The sequence below is a fragment of the Giraffa tippelskirchi genome, chromosome 6 (assembly GCF_054371585.1).
Source record: "Giraffa tippelskirchi isolate mGirTip1 chromosome 6, T2T-mGirTip1v1.2.pri, whole genome shotgun sequence".
Lineage (NCBI taxonomy): Eukaryota > Metazoa > Chordata > Mammalia > Artiodactyla > Giraffidae > Giraffa > Giraffa tippelskirchi.
The window spans coordinates 143942265-143965768 of NC_137280.1; the positions used below are offsets into that span (position 1 = coordinate 143942265).

At 38.0% G+C, this 23504-nt stretch overlaps 2 protein-coding genes across 21 annotated transcripts in view; one reads left to right on the forward strand and one right to left on the reverse strand.

Moving 5' to 3' along the window:
- Window positions 1–23504, forward strand: part of PTTG1 (PTTG1 regulator of sister chromatid separation, securin) — a 95769-nt gene that overhangs the window by 40479 nt on the left and 31786 nt on the right. For 2 of the 19 annotated variants that reach the window (XM_081500613.1, XM_081500605.1), the window contains exons 1-4: window positions 20700–20770; window positions 21221–21321; window positions 22248–22432; window positions 23085–23178. In XM_081500613.1, the coding sequence (XP_081356739.1) occupies window positions 21231–21321; window positions 22248–22432; window positions 23085–23178 (370 nt within the window). In that variant the 5' untranslated portion in view covers window positions 20700–20770; window positions 21221–21230. Of the gene's footprint in view, window positions 1–15513; window positions 15839–16304; window positions 16349–20699; window positions 20812–21220; window positions 21322–22247; window positions 22433–23084; window positions 23179–23504 lie in introns of those variants that run through there. The other 17 variants (XM_081500623.1, XM_081500616.1, XM_081500615.1 and 14 more) reach the window with 14 other exon arrangements.
- Window positions 347–15527, reverse strand: SLU7 (spliceosome associated SLU7). Of its 2 annotated transcripts, none has more exons than XM_081500596.1 (16): window positions 15418–15527; window positions 13551–13734; window positions 12571–12724; window positions 12165–12245; window positions 11704–11868; window positions 9840–9908; window positions 6705–6752; window positions 6385–6516; window positions 5996–6093; window positions 5771–5838; window positions 5501–5640; window positions 4602–4763; window positions 3136–3240; window positions 2799–2870; window positions 2571–2684; window positions 347–1921 (listed from the first exon to the last, which is right to left on the reverse strand). In XM_081500596.1, the coding sequence occupies exons 1-16, from the start codon at window positions 15509–15511 to the stop codon at window positions 1742–1744; spliced, it is 1866 nt and encodes a 621-aa protein (XP_081356722.1). In that variant the 5' UTR covers window positions 15512–15527; the 3' UTR covers window positions 347–1741. The 2 variants fall into 2 exon arrangements, with proteins under 2 accessions (XP_081356722.1, XP_081356723.1); XM_081500597.1 differs by having other exon boundaries at window positions 15194–15527.

The window sequence follows — 23504 nt, forward strand, 5'->3', positions numbered from 1 at the left end:
TATGCAAACTATAGCACACAGTTCCAGCACTCAAGTCATCTATAACTGAGATAATAAAATCAAAGCTCATATCTTGAGTAATATTCTAGATGTTACCTTTTATCCAAAATGAAACAGAAATAAGACATGATTTCAGATATTATTCTTCCTAAAATCAGCATAAATTAGGTTTCACAAGAGAAAACAGAAGTCCAGAAATGTTAGGTGACACATTTTTTTGAGTTAAAGTGTCCTGAAATTTTCTAATTCAAATGTGCAGAAGCTAACTCAGCCTTCCTGCCAGTCCTATAAACTACTTTTCTGCCAAATATTTGAAATAATGCCACAAACCATTCACAGTTAAGTATTTTCAATTATATATCTTTATTAACAAAAGATAATTAAAATACAAAATAGACAATAATATCAGATTTTATGTTGAAGCAGCCTATATTAAGGTAGGAATATGAAAACATATTTTTGATATTCTTAAAGTAGGTAAGAATTAGATCTGTTTGTATCACTGTTTTAATTTCATACTGGTCTGAATTTAGATACAATATATATCCACAGTACTTGACAGTTTGATTCAGTTACTTTCCCATCAGCAGTATTTCTGAGATGTTAATTTAATGCAATATTCTAGTGGGTTTTGGTAGTTTGGAAAAGCCAGTGAACTGTTAAAAGTCAATGTACTTGTGTCAGGGGTTTTAAACAGGCTGTTTTCACCAATCCCACTCTGTCAGTATTATCTTCCCAATGTTATTAGAAGAAGCTTAAAAATCATGTCATTCTCAGATACTAACAGCCCTATAGGCTTGTAATATTCTGAAGAAACCTTCAACTTCAGGTTTCACTTCTTGCAAATTTTACCGAGACACCTGCTGGCTATAAAGATTAGGTACAACAGATACTCTACAATCTTTTAAAAATCTAATATTCATGACTGTTATATTAAGGGAAACTAAAATAGCAATTAGTATCACAAATCATATCCTCTGTGACAAAGGAGAGGATTTTGGTGTCTGAATACTCCTGTCCAGAATGGTAAAAGACCTAGGACTGATCAGTCAACACTGACTCAGGGTGAAAAACTTTTTTACCCATTCAAAGGCTAACACATTTAGTTCTGAGTATAAGATACAAGGAAATGTTTTGAAAATCAAAATTTTATAACCAAGTGGGAAACAGAATTGTTACTACGCAGACTGACATCAGGGATAAAGTTATTCACAGGTTCTACAGATTTCCTTCCAGTAACCCAAAGCTCAAGACAGGTTATCAATTTCAGATCAGAAAAATCTGAGAAGGCAAAAAGAAATGATTATTAAATAACTAGTTATAGTTACTATTAAAAAAGAAATGAAGCCCTTGTTTCAAGAAAGAGTAACTAATTGCCTTCACAATGAGTCCTAACACTAAAGGGCCATAAAAATTGAGGAAATAGTTTGAAACTTAATAATGTTGAGAAGGTATTCATGATAGGTGGAGAACTAAGATCTTTTCCCACATCACTAATATAAAATCTGAAATAAAATCTTAATCTGCACTTAACATACCACTTTATTTCTTCTTTGTTCTTCACTGTGTAAAGGAATGAATTTACTATGAGACTTCTGAATACCTTATTAAAGTCAGGCTGTCTCCTTGCTTCCTGACTTTAACGAGAATAGATACGGATTTTTCCATCAATAATCAACAGCAAGAATCTAAAAGAATGTATCAGCAGAGTCTATCTTGGGTCACCGTCAGTGACAAGTTACTACTGTCCAAGGAAGGAGGCCATGGGGTCATCTGGCCTCTGACGTTTCATTCTGTAGGCCTCCATTTCCTCTTCAGTGGGTTCCCGAGTTTCATATATGCTGTTGTAAGGTCGCTTCCTCTCATCAATCTGCATTATCTCCTTGACGTGAAGAAGACGGGCCTCCTCTGCATTCAGTGCCTACAGTGAGAAGAAATACATGAGTACCGTGGCTCTGAGTCAGATCCCTTTGGTTCAGAGATGGCTGAGTACCAAAAGACCCCACTGACTTTGAATTGTTACATCAAAAACCTAGATTGCCTCAGCTTGGGAGTCAGCTCTATTGCTGTCAAGCTACAACTAATTATTTGGCTCAAAAATTTTCATAGAGCACAAAACATTCTATAACATTTTCAATGTTAAAGAAATTTTATTTAACAACAAAAACTGAATGAGATTCATTTTACTGACAGAAGCCAGCAACTGACGCTTTGGGTGGAGAATACAATTCTGACTTTTCCCAAGACTTGCTGAAGCTTACAATTATAGAGCTAGATGGCAATTATCTCTGGGGAACATGTCAATAACTCTAAAATAACAGCTATACCAACCATTTTTCTTCTGTGCATTAGTGATATTCAACAAAAGTTCAAAAAGTAGGCAATACGGAGACACACAAAATCTCCATTTGTATTCTAGACCTGATAGGTGACCCAAGCAAATCACCCAGTCTTAGGGTTTGTTCATTTTTAAAATGAGCTTGGGAATAAGACAAGATACTTTTCTAAGATTCCTACAAATAAAGAAGACTGTGGTCACTTTTACTATTTATTTAGCCTTCACAAAGTACCTTTTTCAACTTTTCATGTTTCTTTTCTTCATCATCACTCTCTGAACTGCTCTTTCGATGCTTCTTCTTCTTCTTTTTCTTCTTTTTCTCCTCTTTTAGTTTTTCCTGATGCATCTGATACGGAGGATTTACATATAGTGTTACTAATGCAAAACCTAAGTTCTAGTGCAAGTTTTAAAGTCTTCCCTTTAAGACTTAAAAATTCAGGGCAATTGATCATGGACATACCTCCATGAGGGTTTGAGGTTTTTTCACAGATTCTTCTCCAGTTGCATCATTTATAATACATTCCTCTGAATTCTGTGGAAAAACATAAGTAATCTAACTTGAGTATCATAGCTACCAATCATCTAAGAAAAATTTAAAATTTGAAACATAAAAATATATGTTTCATACAGATTTTTGACCTAAGAGCTTTGGCTGTTTTTTTTTTTTTTTTTAATAAATTTATTTATTTTAGTTGGGGGCTAATTACTTTACAATATTGTAATAGTTTTTGCCATACATTGACATGAATCAGCCATGGGTTTTGGCTGTTTTTACGAACCAGAGGACAATTACTTACAGCAATATCCTTCCCAGCTTCTCCAGTACAATAGGAATACTTGAAAAAAGAGTGACAGCATTTGTATCCCCATCGGCCTTCTTTCCAGTAAGATCCCCAGATATGCTGCAGAGAGGGAGAGAGAGGTTATTTAAAAAGGAACCTGAAACTTAAGGTTTCTCATATACTGTTTTTCTTTGTAAAAAAATCCTCTCTTTAATTAATCATATTATTTTTAAAAAACTGAGGTATAGTTGATTTACCGTGTCGTGTTAGCTTCAGGTGTACAGCACAGAATATATACATACATACATATATTTTTTTATCTTTCAGATTCTTTTATCTCATAGGTTATTAAAAAATACTAAGTATAGTCCCCTGTGCTATACAGTTAGGTCCTTGCTGGGTTAGTCTCACATGCTGGTGATTAAAAGTGAAAATTACGGGGAGTCCAGGGTTAGCTAACAAGGAGAGTGTGTGGTTACAATGGTCTTACATTCTATTCTCACTCTCTCCCCCAAAATTAAAAAAATTAGGCTACTTTACTTCTCTTGAAAAATTCAGAAGGATTGGGAAATTCTGGGCACATTCACACTTGTCAGTAACTGCCTGTTGCTGACCAGTGGATGCTCCTTTTAAAAGGGACAGGGCTCGTGTTCTCTAGTTTGTAAAAATTTGCCTGGCTCATTTCACTCATACATGATTACTGGCCTGGCTCTTCTTAGGTAGCTAGATTTTTGACTCTTACTTAGAAAGACAAGTGTAGTTTGGGTACTATAAAAGTACAGCAAATTAAATAAGCTTTATCATGTGATACAATATGCAATATGACATTTACTTTGTCACCTATTAAGTGTCTCTGTCAAAATATTTAACTTATATCAAGCTTTTGTATCTGAATTCCTGTTTATAGGAAATACAGGGAATAAAGCAACAATATTACAATAAAAATTAATTAAAACACAGATGAATGATAAAGAAGATGTGGTATACAATGGAATACTACTCAGCCATAAAGAAGAATAAAATTTTACCATTTGCAGCAACATGGATGGACTTGAAGGGGCATTATGCTTAGCAAAATACGTCAAAGACAAATACTATACGGTATCACTTACATGTGGAATCTAAACAAACACAACAAACTAGTGAATACAAAATAATTAGTGTATACAAAAAAAAGAAGCAGACTCACAGATCAAACTAGTGGTTAACAGTGGGGTGGAGGGGAGAGGCAGTATAGGGATTGGAGAGTGGAAGGTACAAACTACTGGCTATAAGACAGGCTACAAGGATGTACTGTACAATGCAGGGAATATAGCCAATACTTTGTAAAAACTGTAAATGGAATATAACCTTTAAAAATTGTTAAAAATAAGAAAGTTAAAATACAAAAAAACAAAACACAACAATGATTTACTAATGAAAACTATAATCCAGAGCAAAATGCTAACAAGGACACAATATAATTCTAGTTCAACACATACTGTATGATTGTTGATCTTCACATCTTCCTCGTACTTGGAGCAGGCGACAGCCCGCTCTTGTCCTTTGATGACTGTCCCATGTCTTGAGTACTCCACATAGTCTTCAGTCTGAGCTAAAAGCAATTCAGCTGGAGGAGCATCCAAGTGTTCTTGACCGCCATACTAAAAGGACATTGAACATTATTAAATATATTTTACAAAGATTTGCATTCAAATCTCTACTGAGGGGTTTATTTCTGATCACAAAGATTAGAGGACTATTCTTCATAGGCTTTGTTATATAAAACACAGTGAAAAAAAGCCACCAAACTTTCATAGCCAAATAAAAGATGTCTCAATTGCTATTCATCTGTTGAGTGTGGTGAATTACAAAATGCTCATAAAATTCCCCTTATCCTGTATGCATGCCCATTTGCCACATGATTTTGCTGCTTCATCCCTTGGATCTGGGCCTGGCCATGCTACTTGTTCTGGCCCCTGGAATACTGGCAAATATGATGTAAGCAAAGACCTGAAAAACACTTGTGCACCAGGGCACACTTTGTTGTTAGACTCTGGTATTCTGAGAATGTCATGTAAAGAAGCTGGGCTAGCCTATCAGAGGATGAGAACCCACGTGGGGCAGACGTGAGGCCTCCTTGGGACAGAGAAGGCCTGCTACCTGCTAGAAACCAAAGGGAGGCCATTCTAGGTCATCCGGTTTCAGATAGGCATGCTCAGACCAGGAGACCGAACTGATGTACAAAATGGTGAGAAATAAGAAATATCTACTCAAACTATTAAGTTTTGAGGTGGCTTGTTTTGCTGTAAAAGCTCACTCAGTTATACTGATACTGTATACCAATTGCACCTAGTCCCGATGGATTAAAATGGACTGTGTATTGTTTGGTCATAGTTACCTTTTCCAGGATGCTTTCTTTCTGCTGTTCTTTGAAGTCTTCTTTCTTGACTTTGAAGGACTTATACAATAGCTCTAGTTTTGTAGGATCTGCTTGTAGATGCACTTCAGACCCCTTGTCATAGGCTTCCCAAGCAAACACTAGGGTAATTAAAACCGTGGTAATGAGTTGTCAGCTACACTGTTTTCAGGCTTGAAAACAAGCTTTAAAAAATGCCCCCAATTTCTTATGAGCTGATATAAAATACCTTGACATAGAGGAAACACTTACATTGTGTCTGGGCCATTGAAATGGTATCTCCTGTGTATCTAACGAAGTTATCCCCTGCGTAGCTGACTCTTTAAAAAAAAAAAAAACTGTTTCAGAGATTAATTTCTTTAAGGAAATTCTTTTTTGACCCAACCACAGATGATGCTCATTTTAATTCAGATTGTGTTTTATGAATAACAACTCCCTGCCTCACCCTGAAATCTTTACATTGAACTTGTTACTTACTCATCTGGATTCTTTCCTGCATTTGCATAGGGATTCTCTCTCATCGCTCTAGTTTTGGGATCATAGTAAGCAGAATTTGGATCTAAATTCCGCAAATACTAGAAAGAAAAAAGGTTTTAAGACTGTGTTAATGTTTACTTTCATCAAAAATTTCAGCAGACTAGTAGGAGGAGACAATTAAATTGTGTGTGTGTGTAATTAAATTGTGTGTGTGTGTGTGTGTGTACATGTCTGGGGGTACAGTTGAAGAGAAAGAAATCCAGAATGATATACTTTGGAATGACTGAGTATATTACCCATATACTATCCAGATACAATGTGAATAGACAAAATTTAGGTTGGGAAGACAAATGTTTTCTGAGTATGTGTGTTAAGTTGGCAAGGCTTACTTTTGCAATATCTTCTCGAATCCTGAGATTCCGGACAGTAATTCGTCTCTTAGAGTCAAAATTCTGTCCAGGCATGTCAATATCATCTGCATATTTATCTTCATCCTCATCTTCACTGTTATGATCTTTTTCCTGAAAGAGGAAGAGGGGGAAAAAATTTTAAGAAAAAAAGAGCAGCATCTAGTTTTTATTTTCCCTTTAACCCAACTCTTACTCCTTGTGTTGTTTAAGCCTATTATTATTATCATGAGTTATTACTAACATTAGCCATCAGAAATTTAAACCTTAATGTATACCCTGATAGGACCTCTATGTATTACCGTCTGAGAATTCGGTTCCTCTTCTCCCCACTGATGTTTCGGAGAATTCTATGCCACAAAAGAAGAAAATGAATTTGTGATTTTATTATACTGAATCAAATGATTATTTAACTATGTTTTAACTATTATTTAACTATGTTTTAAAAACACAGTTAAAATAATAAATTTAACTGAACAAATTCTCATATTTCTCACCTGTAGTGAGCACGTAAGTTTTAAATACAAGTATGTCATTGTGAATAATTTTATCAGACTGTCTACAAATCGAAAGTTTTCACTGATGATAGGATTATAATCACACAAATGTAACAGAAAGATTAAATTGATCAATATACCTAATAAACATTCATTTCATATATGTTTATCTTCAGACATAACATTTTCATTAAATTTCACTGTTTTTCTATTAAGGCCAAAAAGGAAAGTTACCAGGATCATGTAATAAGCATCTTTAGAGCCAAAACAGCCTTTGTAAAATTTCGGCAATGAAGAAATCTACTCAGGTGACAACATACTGTGATTTAAGGAAGGTGTGAACTCCATGCCTCAAAGACACCCTTTCTTAATTAGTAGTTGGTCAGGATATTCTCTAACTCCACAAAATGCCTGGAACAAAGTGCTCAGTATTTCATTATGTCCCTTTAAAAGGCTTCACAAGTTAAAAAGAATATCTTATAGCTCAGTAGGGGGAGGTGGAAATATGTATAAAAATACATATATATAGTGTATTGGTAGAAACAAAAATTTGTATAGCCTTTTAAAATGCTTGCTAAGTGATAAGTCATCAGATTTTATATATACATATTCAGTGCATCAACAGTTGCACTTTTAGGAATTTATTGTAAGGAAATTAGTATGTCTATTATATAAAGATGTATATATTATGTAAGTCTCTAATGTTGTGTACTACTGTACAGAAAACTGGGAAAAAAACAAATTAATAAGAGATGAATGGTTATATAAATTACTGCGCTCAATAAACACTGAACAACCATTCAAGTGATTTTGTCCAAGGTGCAGAAAAATATTAATATGTATACTTTGGACTCCCTAGTGGGTGAGATGGTAAAGAATCTGCCTATAATGCAGGAGACCCAGGTTCCATCACTGGGTTGGGAAGATCCCCTGGAGAAGGGAATGGCTACCCACTCCAGTATTCTTGTTTGGAGAATTCCATGGACAGAGGACGCTGGTGGGTTTCAGTCCATGGGGTTGCCAAGAGTCAGCCACAACTGAGTGACTAACATTTTCACTTTTCATTTTTCATACTTTGCTACCTTTTTTTTGTTTGAGGAAAAAAAAGAAGGAAAGATGGGAATAAGATTATATATTTGTATTTGTTTGTATTTACACAAGAAACTCTGAAAGGATCTGTAAAAAAAATAAAAAAGATTATGGGGGGTGAGGTTTAGAGATAGGACGGACTGAGGCAGGAGTGGGAGACTTTTCACTGCACATCTGTCTTAAATTATTTTGATTATTGAACCATGTGAATTTATATAAACATAAATGTTATAGGTCTACATTTAATGATACAGAAAACAGGTCCTCATTGTACTGTATATTATTTAATTGAAAGAGTAGATGATAAACGAGAATGTAAAGATGAATCCATTTAAAAAACATGTTGTATTATAATCACACACATACATGGATATATGTGAGGGAGTGGACTGGGACACTGAAAAGCCTACTTTAAAGTGTTAATGGTTAACATAAGGAATGTTTTTCTTCTTTATCATTTTCTATATATTTTTTCTGAGTATCTGTTACTTTCAAAATTGGAAATTTTTTTAAAGAATTTTTTTGAGTTCTTGCAAGTTGCTAGTTCAACAAAGGATATTTATATTGCTAGATCTCTGTAGTAGACATAGTCCTACTGTATGTAGTTAATCTTCACATTCAAATGGGCAAAACTCATCAGTCCCTTACAAACATTTTAAGTATACTTACTAGGAAGATAAATTATGTTTACAAGAAACAACAGAGAACATGTTAGAAAAACAAAAAAAAAGCCCTTTTCTTTCTTCCAGAGTTACTAATGATTAACAATCACAACACTAGCTACCAACTACCAAGTGTTTACTGTGTGACATGTATGCTAAGCCTCCTCCGTGTGTGTTGGGGGCAGGCAGGCGTTGTTATCTCTGCTTTAGAGATGATAAACTGAAGTTCAGAGAGGCAAATTAATTTTTCCAGGACCATCTTGCTAGCTAGGGGCACAGCTGGATTTTAACATCATCTGTCTGTTAACCTGTGCTTTGAACCTGCCTCTGTGACTGCTCACTTGGTGATTAACTTACCTAGTTCTGTTTGCTTTGTAATTATACTTGCTAAGGGTCCCTTTTAGAAATTTAAACTTGATAACTTTTTTTATTTACGCCATAAATTTGTTAAAAAAAAAACTTTCACAACTCTAATAAACATAATTTAACTATTAAATTGACTGGGAAAAAAAATAGGAAAAAACCTGTCTGCAATCCATCTTTTTTTTTTCAGTTTGAAAATTCTTTTTGCTTTACATGTTCAAAGTGTAGGAAACACTAAAATACATAAAAAGAAAAATCCACAAATTCTATACTAAATGAGAACTAGTGTTTTAATTTCTATATTAAATGACAACTAGTGTTGTAGTCGTCTTCCCTGTGAGGTAGTATTATAAAATTTTACATGTGTCATTAAAATATGTGTTATCCAGTGTTGTTACTAAGATTTGATGAAAGCCATTTTAAGAGCTATGCAACATTCTCTCATGCAGAGGAAGGATAGCTCACTTCACTAATTCCTTATTAAACTATTTTTAATTTCTTACTGTTGTAAAAAGTGCTGAAGTGAACATTTTTGTGCAGAGTGATTTTTCTGAATACTAGAAAATTTTTAGGATGGATGGATCTACTAATTTAATTCCAGAAAAGGTATATAAATGTTTTATGGCAATATTCTCTCCAAAATGACTGCATCAATTTATAGTCCCTTGAACCTTTAATGTGTCAGTTTTACTCCTTCCCCTTGATAGCACTTCTCTCTCTCTCAAATCTCTTCTAACTGGAGAGATATAAAATGAATTTTTGTGTCAATCTTCATTTTTTGTTTACTAAGAGTTTGAAATTTTTTAATGATCATTTTATTACTTACAGCCTGTTCCACTAATTTTCCTGAGGCTAATTCTTCTTGGAGTTTTTGGGCTTTCAGTGTTCGTTTTGCCTAAGGAAAAAGAAACATTTGAAATTTACTTTCAACATTCAAATGAACATTTAATTTTTTTAATATTTTTATTTTCATTTATTTATTTGGCTGTATTGGGTCTTAGTTGTGGCATGCAAACCCTTAATTGTAGCATGTGGGATCTAGTTCCCTGACCAGGTAATGAACCCCAGCCCTCAGCATTGGGAGTATGGAGTTCTGGCCAATGGACCACCAGGAAGTCCCATCAAATGAACATTTAATTTTTATATGAGTAAAAATGCATAAGCTTACTGTTTTCAGAAAAGGTCACCAGACAAGGTTGTCTTGTAGCTCTAGACCTCTGGCTCCTGAAGAACACGAGTTATAGGTAATTCCCTGGCAGTCATATAGTTAGGACTCCGTGCTTTCACTGCCAAGGGCCGAGGTTTGATCCCTGGTTGGGGAACTAAGATCCCACAAGCTATGCAGGGCAGCCAAAAAACAAACAAAAAATGCGCCAAACTACTCAACGCTGTAGTGGCCTAAAAAAGAATGTATGTATGTATGTATGCAACTGATTCACTTTGCTATATAGCAGAAACTAATACAACATTGTAAAGCAACAATGTTGCAATAAAAATTAATTAAAAAAACAGATGAATGAATAAAGAAAATGTGGTATACAATGGAATACTTCTTATCTATAAAAAAGAATGAAATTTTGTTATTTGCAGCAACATGGATGGACTTGGAGGGCATTATACTAAGTGAAACTGGTCAGAGAAAGACAAGTACTATGTGGAATCTAAAAAATACAACAAACTACTGAATAAAACAAGAAAGAAACAGATTCACAGATAACAGAGAACAAACTAGTGGTTACCAATTGGTAGAATAAAAGGGGAGGGGCAATAGGCAGGTAGGAGATTAATAAAAGGGGGGTATTATGGGATTATATGAAATCGTGTGTGTGAAACTTTTAAAAATTGTAAAGCACTGTAAAATTTAAAGAATCTTTCATTTAATAAAATATAAATAAAAAAAAAAAACCCAAATGAAAATGAGTCAGATCCAATTGGCCATATTTAAGCAGGAGTTATAAAGTCCTGTTTGAGTCAGGCATTAATATAAACTAAGCTAGACAGCAGCAGGGATAAACTGCAGAGAGCAAGCCTTGCTGACAAAGTGCCACTTGACTCCAGATGACTGACTCTTCCAGGCTGGCCCAGGATTACCATATATTTCATTGTTTGAGAAAAGATAAAATTCAGATTTTATTAAAATGTGAAATCCCACGGTCTTAAATGTTAACGCTACTTTAAAAAAAAGGAACACAAAACCAAAAAACAGCAGTGACTACGGTTTTTTAAAAAATGGGAGCGAGTAGGTGAAATCATAACAGAAAAAACTGAGGTTAAATTAAAATAAAATTCAGTTTCCTGAAAGGAGTTATCCTATTCTTCTTTCCCCACCCTCAAATGCTATGTGAGACAACTATAAAACAGGCCCATAGGCAAGATACAGTTTGGGAGCCAAGAGTTTATAACCTCAGGAAGCCAAAAGTTTTGAACACTAATCTATTCTCATGCTTCCAGTATTTCTTGCAAACTAAATCAGGGAGTAATGGACAATATAAGAATAAAGTAAAAAGACACTGCTGCCAAATAGGGTTAGTATACTGTTTATTTCACTATTCAATTAGGCTTACTACTACTACAATAAAAATGCAATCATTTTTATACTGCATAAAGACAAAAAACAGAGTTGCTAAACTAGAGATATACCAAAATATACATTCTTTAAGGATAGCAGGAAAGCAGTGAACTGTGCTTACCAGGTCAACTTTGGCATACTCTTCTACAATTTTCATGTGTTCTTCTGGATTGTAGCCATTCCACCGATCCCTCTTCCCATCGTAGTCAAACATCAGCTGAGGCTGGACATGTTCATCTGGAGCTATATTAGTCCCCGTAAATTTTGCGCCAACTCGCCTAGGTCTCTGGAAAACGAGGAAGATTAAATTTTTCCCCTAAGTATCTGAAGCCATGAGGAAAATTTCATATAACCTTTACAGAGCAGTGTGAACATACCATGGGACTTTATGGTTTACTCAATTACTGGTTAGTCCTCCTGCAAAAAATTTTGACGGTGCTGAACTAATTCATTCAAGTTAATGTTTTCATTTAACTTGTACCTAAATATAGGTAATTTAAAAAACAGAATTAAATTCTCTGACACAAATAAAGAAAGAGACTCTCTGACAGCAGTTTCCAAAATTCTCAAAGGTGAGCTTACCTCAAAACAGTCTTTCTTTTTGTGTGTCATGGCTCCACAGTTTTCACATGCTCCTTTTCGGTATTTAGTAGTTATGGAATTCTATAAGCAGATATAAAGAAAACCAAAGAAAATTTTTATTTATATAAATAAGTTAAAAATAACTTTGGCTCTCATTACTGTACTGTCTAATGAAATGACTTATCTGTTAAGAGGAAAACCAGTTATAAGTGAGAAAGCTTAAAGACTTTAGCAATATCAAATTTATAAAATACAGAAACTAAAGTAGTATGTATTGTGAATTTTAATACCAGATAAAAGGTCATGTAATCTGTTCATACTTTATATAGTATTACATTAGAGGTTCTTATAGTAAGTTCTTAAAAATCTCCATTTCTACACACATATATACAGGTTGCATACCCACCTCTTTTACACCCCTCTTGTACCATTCTACAGATGAGCTGTACTGCTTTTGCTTCTCTGGCTGTGGTCTCTGGTGCTTTAAAGTAGGCCTTTTTGATGGATCAATATACCATGGCACTGAAGAAATATACTGAGGAATATGAGGATTGATGTCTCTGTAATAAAAAAATTTTTTAACAAAGTTGTAGAATGTAAGGATATCCTTACAGAATGTAAGGCTTGAGATATCGTAGTGGGAGGGGGAGACAGAATATACTTGTTATCACTATAATAAAAAGAATTAAAAATGAAGTATATTAGAGTGAAAAAATTTCTAACAGAGAAACTAAAAATAGTCATATAACTAAAGATGTAGGAGAGATGAAGGAAGATAGGGATATATGTTAGTGAGATTAATCTTTTATCAGAACAAGAAGTTAATAATGTCGAGTTGATTATAATAATAGTAGTATAGGTATGTTATTCAGAGATGTGGAGGTATTAACCAGAAAAACTCAAAATAAATTGACAAATTCGGTCCTCGCTTGGTATCTGAGAGGGACTGGTTCTAGGACCTGCCTCAAATACCAAAACCTGTGGAGGCTCAAGTTGCACAGTTGGGCCTCTGCATCCATGGTTTGGAATCGGAAGATTCAACCAGTGGCAGGTCATGTGGCACTGCCTGTACTTACTGAGAAAAATATGAGTATAAGTGGACCCACACAGTTCAAATCTGTGTTGTTCAAGGTCAGCTGTAGTCACTTGTGTACAGTAGGACAGGGAGTGGGAAGAACTAAAAAGGACTACAGTCATCATTACAAGTCCTTCGTTATTATTTATTAAACTTTATACGTATGAGTTTGATACAATAAATGAAAACAAAAATGATGGAAATGGTAAAGATGGTTTCCTGTCAAAGCAAAGGATGAAAAATAGGTAAACTAAATAGACATGAATTTGAATTCTGAATGAACAGATCTTGCAAAAAAATTAAGTACTTACTTTCCTTCTTCATCAACTTCTGCAGGGGCATTACCCAATTTTCGCTGTTCTTCTAGCTCCTTCTTCTTTCTCCAGTCCTCTCTAGTCATCTTCTTTGGCTCCTCCAAACTCATTTCTTTGGACCCCGACAAGGGGGCTGCATTAGCTGCATCCACAGCTGCAGTTGACATGGTTATCTGGCCTCCTACATGAAAAGGAAGAAATAGCTATTAGAATAAACTAGGCCTTCTGAATTCACCTGAGAAACTATCAAAAGTACAACCTAAAAACACATACTGTGGGTTATATAGAATGTTTCATATGTTTTCTTTCAGAGCATCTGTAAGGGAAAGGTCTCTTTCTCCTCCATTGAAGTCTTTATATACTGCTGCAGTTGTGCTTTCAACTTTAATTGGTTAAGTGGAGAGAGACATGCACATGCATTTAAAATTTCACGAGACTCATTCTTTCATGTATTATATTCCTGATTTCCTCTCTACATATGTGTCTCAAACTTTCCTACCACACTAATCCTTAATGAGTACACAGGGTCCTATCTCTGTTCCTCTTAAAAACTGGATGCTTTAAGATCACCTATATTCACTATCTCTATTTCCACATTATCTGCTGTCCTTCTCAATCATTCCCCTCCCAGCTCCAAAGATACCTCTAAGTTAGCAATGTGCTAAGTCCTCTGGACATTTTTTAGTTCTGTTCCTCCCCCTTTTGATATATTCTTATCCTTTGGCTGATGTGATATCATATTCCCCTGGGTTTTTTTGTACCCCTTTCACTGCTCCTCCTGTATCCTTCATAAGTTCTTCCATTTCTGCCCAGTTACTTAATTTTGGATTCCACAAGGCTCAATTCTAGGCTTCCTTCATCCCTCTAAACTCCACCATAGGACAAGTTCATCTATTTCCAAGGTTTCAATAGCCACGATATATGACTGTTGGCTCTCCAATTTATTTTTCTACTTCAGACCTTTTTTCTGAGCTTCAGATAAATACAGTCCAATTGCTTACTTCAAAGTACCTCCACTTAGATGTCTCAAAGAAACCTGAACTCAACTAGTCTTAATTCAAATTCATAATCTTCTCTATGAAATCTAATCTTCTTCCACTGTTCCCTCTCTTGATGAAAGATACCACTATCCATTCCGTTTCAGAAGTGTTCCAGCTAATTCCCATACCTATTTCATCACGAAGTACTGTTATTTTCACTTTCTGAATATCACTCGAATTCACCTACTTCTATCGATAACCTGAGTGTATTACCTTTACCTACTAGTCTCTTCTGATTCCTGCCAGTCAGTTCTCCACACTGCAGTGTTATTTTTTCAAACACAGATTTGGTCATATCATGTCCCATTACCCAAGCTGAAAACCCTCAAATAAAATGCTGTCCAAGAGAAATATACCACCAGTCCTATATGTCAATTTAAATATTCCGTAAACATATTAAAAAAGCAAAAAGAAACAGATAAATTACTTTTTTGCAACATTTTGCCTAATTACCACCACATTTTCATTTCAACATAGGAAAAAATAAACCAAGTCTTTAAAATCTGATACGGATTTTACATGTATTCAGAATGGCCGACATTTCAAGTGCTTAAGAACTACAAGCACAGTTCAGCTCCAATAGCACCTTATAATTCTTACTTTAAAAACCACTGAGGACACAGTCCTGGTCTGACTGGGCACAAGTACCAATACTGAGGCCTAGGACAGCGGCTTCCTTGGTTCTCGGTCCCCGTTCCTTTCTCAACCTGGCGTTCATCAATCCCGTGAGGATATTCCTAAGAATTAGGAGCCTCTGGACCTCTTCCCCGAGTTCTCCACCTTCATCCTCCTCCTCGTTCCAAGTTCTCACAAGACTTCCTTACCCGGTCCCAACGCTGCTGACCCTAGCACAGTTCCACACGAATGAAGACAATCGCCAATGTTTACTTCCTGACGTCCTCCCCTCCCGGCAGACATGCGACACTTTCCGGGCGACCCACACATGCGCACTTGGGCCGCAAGGGGTCCCAAGCGAAACTGGTCTCGCGAGATCTCGAGCTGTTCCTATCGCTCTACGGTAGGTCAGTAGCATGGGTTAGGATTGTGCAGCTGCTTTTCTGCTCCGCAGTTTTTAACTCTTTTAAGACTCGACGAATATTACGACGTAAAACAAAACAAAACAAATTTCATACGGAGAACAGACAATAGCGTAAGCATCACTAGAGCGCAGCGAAGTGCGTGAAGTTAAAACAGTTAAAATCAGTATTAATTAGTAGCCAGGTAGTGTAACACGTTGGGGACAAGGTAAACACAAAACTGTCTTCCTCTCCTCGAATTTACATCATATAGAGTGAGAAAGACTGAATTGTTTAAGTAATTTACACGTCTAGAAAGCCGCTATGAAAGGTGTACTAGGTGCTTTGAAGACATAGGGCAATTCAGCAATTGTGACACCTCTCCCCTGATGTTGATACTGTTAGGAAAAAAATACTGTAAAACGATTTCCAGTGTGGAAAAACAATGTCATAGATATCTCAACCTTCCTTTAGAGAATAATATGAAATAAAATACTGGAAAATAATAATATTGGAGTACAGTCCCTCCCGCCCCCTTTAAATCCTATGTATTCTGGTAACGTTTTATTTTTCAAAACAATATGTGTTCCTTTCAGATGTCAAAATGACATCCGTGCCTCTAAGAGAATCTCATCGTACTCTTATTAAGAATTTTTAGTGCATAGAGCATAGAAATGTAAATTTTGATTTTACAGGGCAGAAGTTGAAGGAATGGAAGTTGTCAGAAAATAGTCTGAAAGTGAGTAGTCTATGAATCACTCACACTTAATTTTTATCTCCTTAATACAATTCCTGAAATTTGTTTGAAAGTGTTAAGGTCTGTTTAGTTAAAACTATCAAGCACAAGTCAGGGAACACATCTCCCAGTGGAATTATGGAATATGCTGGACAAGAGGGAAGAACTTTTTGTAAGGTTCAGATTCCCCCTGGAGGATCCTGAGGAGGATCTGAGGAAGCAGGGATCAGTTCTGGACGGGATGGCTGTTTGATAAACTGGGATCAATTAGGATCTTGGTGTGGTTGTGAGGTAAGGGTAGTTTAGCAGTTGGATATCACCAGTAACAGGGCATAGCAAAGTGAGTTTGGGGCATCATTAGTAAGAAAACAGAAGAATTGGTTGTGGCATTTTACAGTTACCTTGGACTTCCCTGGTGGCTCAGACGGTAAAGCGTCTGCCCGCAATGCGGGAGACCTGGGTTCAATCCCTGGGTCGGGAAGATCCCCTGGAGAAGGAAATGGCAATCCACTCCAGTATTCTTGCCTGGAAAATCCCATGGACAGAGGAGCCTGGTGGGTTACTGTCCATGGGGTCCGAAAAGAGTTGGTCATGACTGAGCGATTTCGCTTTCACTTTTGGGAAACAGTGTTTCCTGTTGTAGGGGCGGGGAGACTTAGCCTAGGGAGATAGAAACTTTGCATCCAAAAATCTCAGGAGATAAAGAATTCCCACTTGGAAGCTGTAGGTGCTATTAAAAAGAGAAAAGCCACAGGTCCAAAATGGCTTCACTTGTGCTAAAGCCCTTGATACAAAATTTATATTTAATAACTAACCTAATCACAACTTCAAAATACAATCACCATAAATGTAATCCAATCAACCAGTTGGGAATTTCCTGGTCAGTACTGAAGAAGTATTCTGGCACGTGGCCCCTTTCCATTATCCCCTCACCCTCACCCTTCCTCTCAGTGGAAGAAGAGGCAATTAGCGGTGAAAACCTTGCTGTTCCTTCCTCCCCACCAAAGAGGCCCTGGCCTATAAATAATCCTTTCTTTTATTTTAGTAATAGCTCCCATGCCTCACCCATTTTTCCTCTAAACACTTTTCAGTTTGTACAACCCCTTGGAGCACACTTCTGATTGCTAGGTGGGAGGCTGTCTGATTCTTGAGTCATTTAATAAAACCAGTTAGATCTTCAAATTTACTTGATTGAATTTTTTTTTTTTGACAGTGTTGTGCAGACTTGGTTTAAATATGAATATTTTTGTGTGCTAATGATGTAATTCAGAGCTGAGGCACTTGGAGGTACAGGGAGGAAATAATGGGAGGGTTACAAAGGTCTGTCTAGTCAAAGCTATGGTTTTTCCAGTAGTCATGTATGGATGTGAGAGTTGGACCATAAAGAAAGCTGAGTGCTGAAGAACTGATGCTTTTGAACTGTGGTGTTGGAGAAGACTCTTGAGAGTCCCTTGGATAGCAAGGAGATCAAACCAGTCAATCCTAAAGGAAATCAGTCCTGACTATTCATTGGAAAGACTGATTCTGAAGCTGAAGCTCCAATATTTGGCCACCTGATTCAAAGAACTGACTCACTAGAAAAGATCCTGATGCTGGGAAAGATTGAAGGCAGGAGGAGACGTGTTTGACAGAGATGGTTGAATGGCATCACCAACTCAATGGACATGAGTTTGACAAGCTCTGGGAGTTGGTGATGGACAGGGAAACCTGGCATGCTGCATTCCATGGGGTTGCAAAGAGTCGGACATGACTGAGTGACTGAACTGAATTAATAAACTAGGGATGAAAGAGGATATGGAAAGGGCAAAAAAGATACACACTTTCCCCCCTCTTTTCTTCTTGATGTCTAGCACAGTGACTAACATTTAATAAATATTTATTGAATGAATGAGTCATTCAATGTTTTGGCCCTGAAATGCCAGGGAAGAAGGGACAATGAACTGGTATATATTTCAAACCATATCTATGCCAGGTGTAATGCTAAGGCTTTTGTGAAATAGTAATGTAGGCTTAACTCCTCCCTCCCAACTTACCTGCTAAGTTAAAAAGTATCTGGTGCCCTGTTGGGAGTAGAGTTTGGATGGCACAGATCATCCTTGGTCTTTTGAACTGATTCCTTTATCTTGTTTAATATATTTCCATTTACCATAGAAAGGGCTTCCCTTGTGGCTTAGCTGGTAAAGAGTCCGCCTGCAATGAGGGACACCTGGGTTCCATCCCTCGGTTGGGAAGATCCCCTGGAGAAGGGAAAGGCTACTTACTCCAGTAATTCTGTCCTGGAGAATTTCATGGACTATCCATGGAATTGCAAAGAGTCAGACAGGACTGAGTGGCTTTCACTTCACTTCACCATAGAAAGAAAAAGGTCACCAACTTTTTAAAGCAAAATTTCTCCACGTGTCTTGGAAATTGGAAATCATTTTGTATGTCTTTATAATTCCTCGGTTCTTTTTCTCTTGTTCATCCTTCTGTCCTGCCCCACCAGCATTGATGAACATATTGTTGAGATGTTAAAGGTTTAAAGTAAGTATATTGGTACTTGCCTGGCAGTCCAGTGGATAAGACTCTGCTCTTACACTGCAAAGGGCACAGATTCCATCCCTGGTTGGGGAACTAAGATACTGCATGCTGTGCAGCTCAGCCAAAAACAAAGGCCTGATTAATGGATGGAATTTTAAGTTCAGAATTGTGTACTCACTAGATCATCATTTTGTTCCTAGGGTTGCAAAGGGTCAGACACGACTGAGCAACTGAACAACAGATTCTGTATAATGGAGACAGCATCCTAACCTGAAATACTGATGATAGTCCTGCAATTAGGAAAAAATCAGTATGCTTAAAATTGAAGTATAATTGACTTACAATATTGTATTAGTTTCAGAATCACTCCATTCTTAATCACAAGCACAACAGAATAACACAAACTTGTCATTTTATCTATCTGTACTTTCATTTCTTCTTAATTTTTAATTCTGCTCTGCTAATATTCTCTAGATCTAATATGGGTTTTCCCCCCACCAACTATTTATTGACTATATATGTATTTTTTGTACCTCTAATTGAAATACAGTTAAGTATCCATCTTCTGTAGTCATTTCCCCAATGACTACAATGCCTTTCCTCCTGTGCTGCCTCTTTTTAATTTGATCTGGTGTACCTATTCTCTGGAAAAACAGTTGATTACTTCAAGACTTTAGGAAAATAGTTCTGTCACCATCTCACTTTGACTTTTGAAGTTCACAGTCTTCTCATCTAAAAATGTCTTGGACGACAAATGTCTTGGGCTTCCCTTGTGGCTCAGCTGGTAAAGAATCAGCCTGCAATGAAATTAAAGCACAATAAAATTGTGCTTTAAAAAGTTGGTGACCTTTCCCTTTCTATGGTGAAGTGAAGTGATAGTGGCTCAGTCCCGTCCAACTCTTTGCAACCCCATGGATAGTCCATGAAATTCTCCAGGCCAGAATACTGGAGTGGGTAGCTTTTCCCTTCTCCAGGGCATCTTCCCAACCCAGGGATGGAACCCAGGTGTCCCGCATTGACCAGCTGAGCCACAAGGGAAGCTCTTCCTATGGTAAAGTGAAAGTCGCTCAGTCATGTCGGACTCTTTGCAACCCCTTGGACTATACAGTCCATGGAATTCTCCAGGCCAGGATACTGGAGCGCTTAGCCTTTCTGTTCTCCAGGGGATCTTCCCAACCCAGGGATCGAACCCAGGTCTCCCGCATTGCAGGCGGATTCTTCACCAGCTGAGCCACAAGGGAAGCCCTTCTATGGTAAATGGAAATATATTAAACAAGATAAAGGAATCAGTTCTAAATGAGGGAGACCTGGGTTCGATCCCTGGGTTGGGAATATCTCCTGGAGAACGGAAAGGCTACTCACTCCAGTATCCTGGCCTGGAGAATTCCATGGACTGTGTTGTCCATGGGGTCGCAAAGAGTTGGACACGACTGAACGGCTTTCACTTTCACTTTGGACACCAAAGTGTCTCAGGAAAAAAACAAAAAATTGCAAAAGCCAACTCTGTCTGTCTCTTGGTATAACAATAATAATGACTTTCTTGGAATTAAAGACCGTATTTACTGTCTTCTATCTCTGTGGGGGGAGATTAAAAATCAACCGTTAATAGCCATCCACGACCAAGCTGTCAGCGGGTTTGATTTTTTTTCCTCCCGGGAAACAAACGACGAGCTTGCGGGGGGGGGGGGAAGCTTTCAGGGCGGAGCCCAGGGAGCTTAGGTTCCTCCCATTGGTTCTTCCGGAGCCTCCGCCCCGCCCCTGTCCCGCCTTCTGGACGGATGAACCAATAGGGGCGTAAGTTGTGGTTTAAACGCGGAGTCTGGCGCGTCCGCTGGAGACGAGTCTTGGGAGTTTGGCTGTTACTCCGAACGTGGGTGAACCGAGCGGTACCGAGTGGTTGGGCGGGTACGGTCCGGCGGCATAGGAAGCGGGAGTTGGCTCTGTGTGTGTGTGTGTGGGGGGGGTGGTTCGGGGCCTGGTAACCGGGGTCCGGATGTCTGGGAGCCGGGGCCTGGGATTTGGGGGCTGGGACTTCTCTGGAACGTCAGACGCGCTCAGCCGGCTTGAGCCACGGTCTTGAACTGTGTGCGCGACCCACGCCAGTTTGGTTCCGATGAGTACCAGGGCCTGTGCCAGTCCCAGACGGCCAACTCTTCAGGAATTTAGGGCCCCTGACGCAGGCTTCAAGAATTAAGAACTGGATTAAGTGCTTGTTGGCTCAAGATACTTTCTACCTCTGCTTAGCTCCTCTTACTGCGTAGACGTCCCCAGGGTAGAAAGTTGGGTCAGTGCTACACTTTAGCTTCTTTCATCTTCCCTAACTCCCAAGGTTTAATGAGTGTTTCACACCTCTAGCTGATCGAGAATGGCTACTCTGATCTATGTTGATAAGGAAAATGGAGAACCAGGCACCCATGTGGCTCCTAAGGACGGGCTGAAGCTGGCGTCTGTGCCTTGTAAGTATACAGGCGGCTATCAGATACACAGGTATTGTGAATCAGTGGTGGGTGTGGCTTGGAGCTGGGGGAGGCCCAAATATACTTTGTGGGCAGTTGGAGTCGTGCGTGCTAAGTTGCTTCAGTCGTTTCCGACTTTTTGCGACCCTATGGACTGTGTAGCCCGCCACGCTCTTCTGTCCATGGAATTCTCAAGGCAAGAATACTGGAGTGGGTCTCCATGCGCTTCGTCAGGGGATCTTCCTGACCCCGGGATTGAACCGGAGTCTCTTAAATCTCCTGTATTGCTAGGCGAGTTCTTTACCACGAGCGCCACCTGGGAAGCCCAGTTGGAGTCGAGTTTACCCAGTACTCTTACTGCCAAGTACTTATGGGTCTCTTCATCTTCAGTATATATATATTTTTTTAATTATTTATTTTTGACTGTGCTGGGTCTTTGTTGCTGCCTGGCCTTTTCTTTAGGAGCGATGAGTGGTAGATACTTTCTATTTGTGATGCCCAGGCTTCTCATTGCATTAGCTTGTATTGTTGCAGAGCATGCGCTCTAGGGGACGCTGACTTCAGCAGTTGAGACACATGGGCTCAGTAGTTGTGGCTCCAGAGCACAGGCTCAATATTTGTGGCACATGGACTTAGTTGCTCTGTGGCATGTGGGGGTTCCTGGATCAGGGATCAAACCCCTGTCTCCTGCATTGGCAGGTGGATTCTTTACTACTGAGAAACCAGAGAAGCCCTCATGTTCAGTATCTTAGAGATTATTTAAGAGGGTAGTAAACTGAAGTGCTGTTAGGAATAGGACCGTGCCACTGTCAAAAATGGGGGTTAAGTTTGGCTGTAAGAATTAGGCCAAGTTTATAGGCACAGTTAGCTTTCAAGTTGCACAGGTGTTTACTGCTGGAATGATCTTACTAATACTTTTTCTTTAGCAGTCAAAGCTTTAGATGGGAGATCTCAGGTTTCAACACCACGTGTTGGCAAAATGTTTGATGCTCCACCAGCTTTACCAAAAACTGCCAGAAAGGCTTTGGGAACGGTCAACAGAGCTACAGAAAAGCCAGTTAAGACGAATGGACCACTCAAACAGAAACAGACAACTTTCTCTACCAAAAAGGTAAGTGTTGGCTATAATTAAAAACGTCAGCATTTTGACTCTTAAAATGACTGCTGGCATCTTACCTGACTTTCTCCTTTGTGAATGGAAGGAAATAGAGACTAGCAAAGTAGATTAACAGAAGAGAATCATCATCCAGTCTTTATGGACTTCCTCTGTACCTTGGGATCACACGTATCAGGAGCAGCTGGTTAATATATTTGCCTCACCTGTCTTTAACAAGTGTCTTAAAACAGACTACTGAGTACTGTGAGGGAGGGTACTTTGCAAGAGGTTATGATGCTAGTATAACAACTCAGGTGCTGCCATCCTCTTCCCCTCCTTTCAGAGCAAGCACTAGCTTTGTAGGTTATAACTTGGTAGCATGTTGACCTTTGTACATGTGTTTACAAACTGTAGGTCAGTGCATCCCAGACTGAGAGGACTTGGCTGTGAAAGATAACTTTAGCATGTGAATTAGCACTGCATGCATTTCAGTAATTGTTTTAATGTGTATTAGCAAAAAACTAGTATACTTGATGTCAAACTGTCACGTGTGGTTTTAGGACAAAGAAGCAATCCCATGTGTTGAAGAATCTCTCCAATCTCTTGTACTAATCAGTTGACAGGGCTTCCACTCTCACTAATGGATGTTTTCTTGGGTTTGTTTTAGATAACTGAGAAGACTGTTAAAGCAAAAAGTTCTGTTCCTGCCTCAGATGACACCTATCCAGAAATAGAAAAATTCTTTCCCTTCAATCCATTAGGTAATCTTTTGGTATTGTCCAAATGCTTTAGCTTTCAGTTTCTCTTAGGATTCAATTCAACTGTAACTTGATATGGCTCTGAATATGACATGTGATCTAAAACTATAACAAGGCTGTCTGAATCTGGGGTGCTTTTGACAAATAACTTGTGGATTTATTTTTAAGGCATCATCTTAAGTCAGAAGAGGAATCATAGCAAAGATGGGAGAACATTATTCTTGTCCTCAAAAGCTAAAACCACCTAGGGGGAGATTACTTGTTCAGTGTTAGCAGACAGCCTTCCTAGCAAGCTCACTTTTAGAAAGGGGACTTGATGTCAAGTTGAA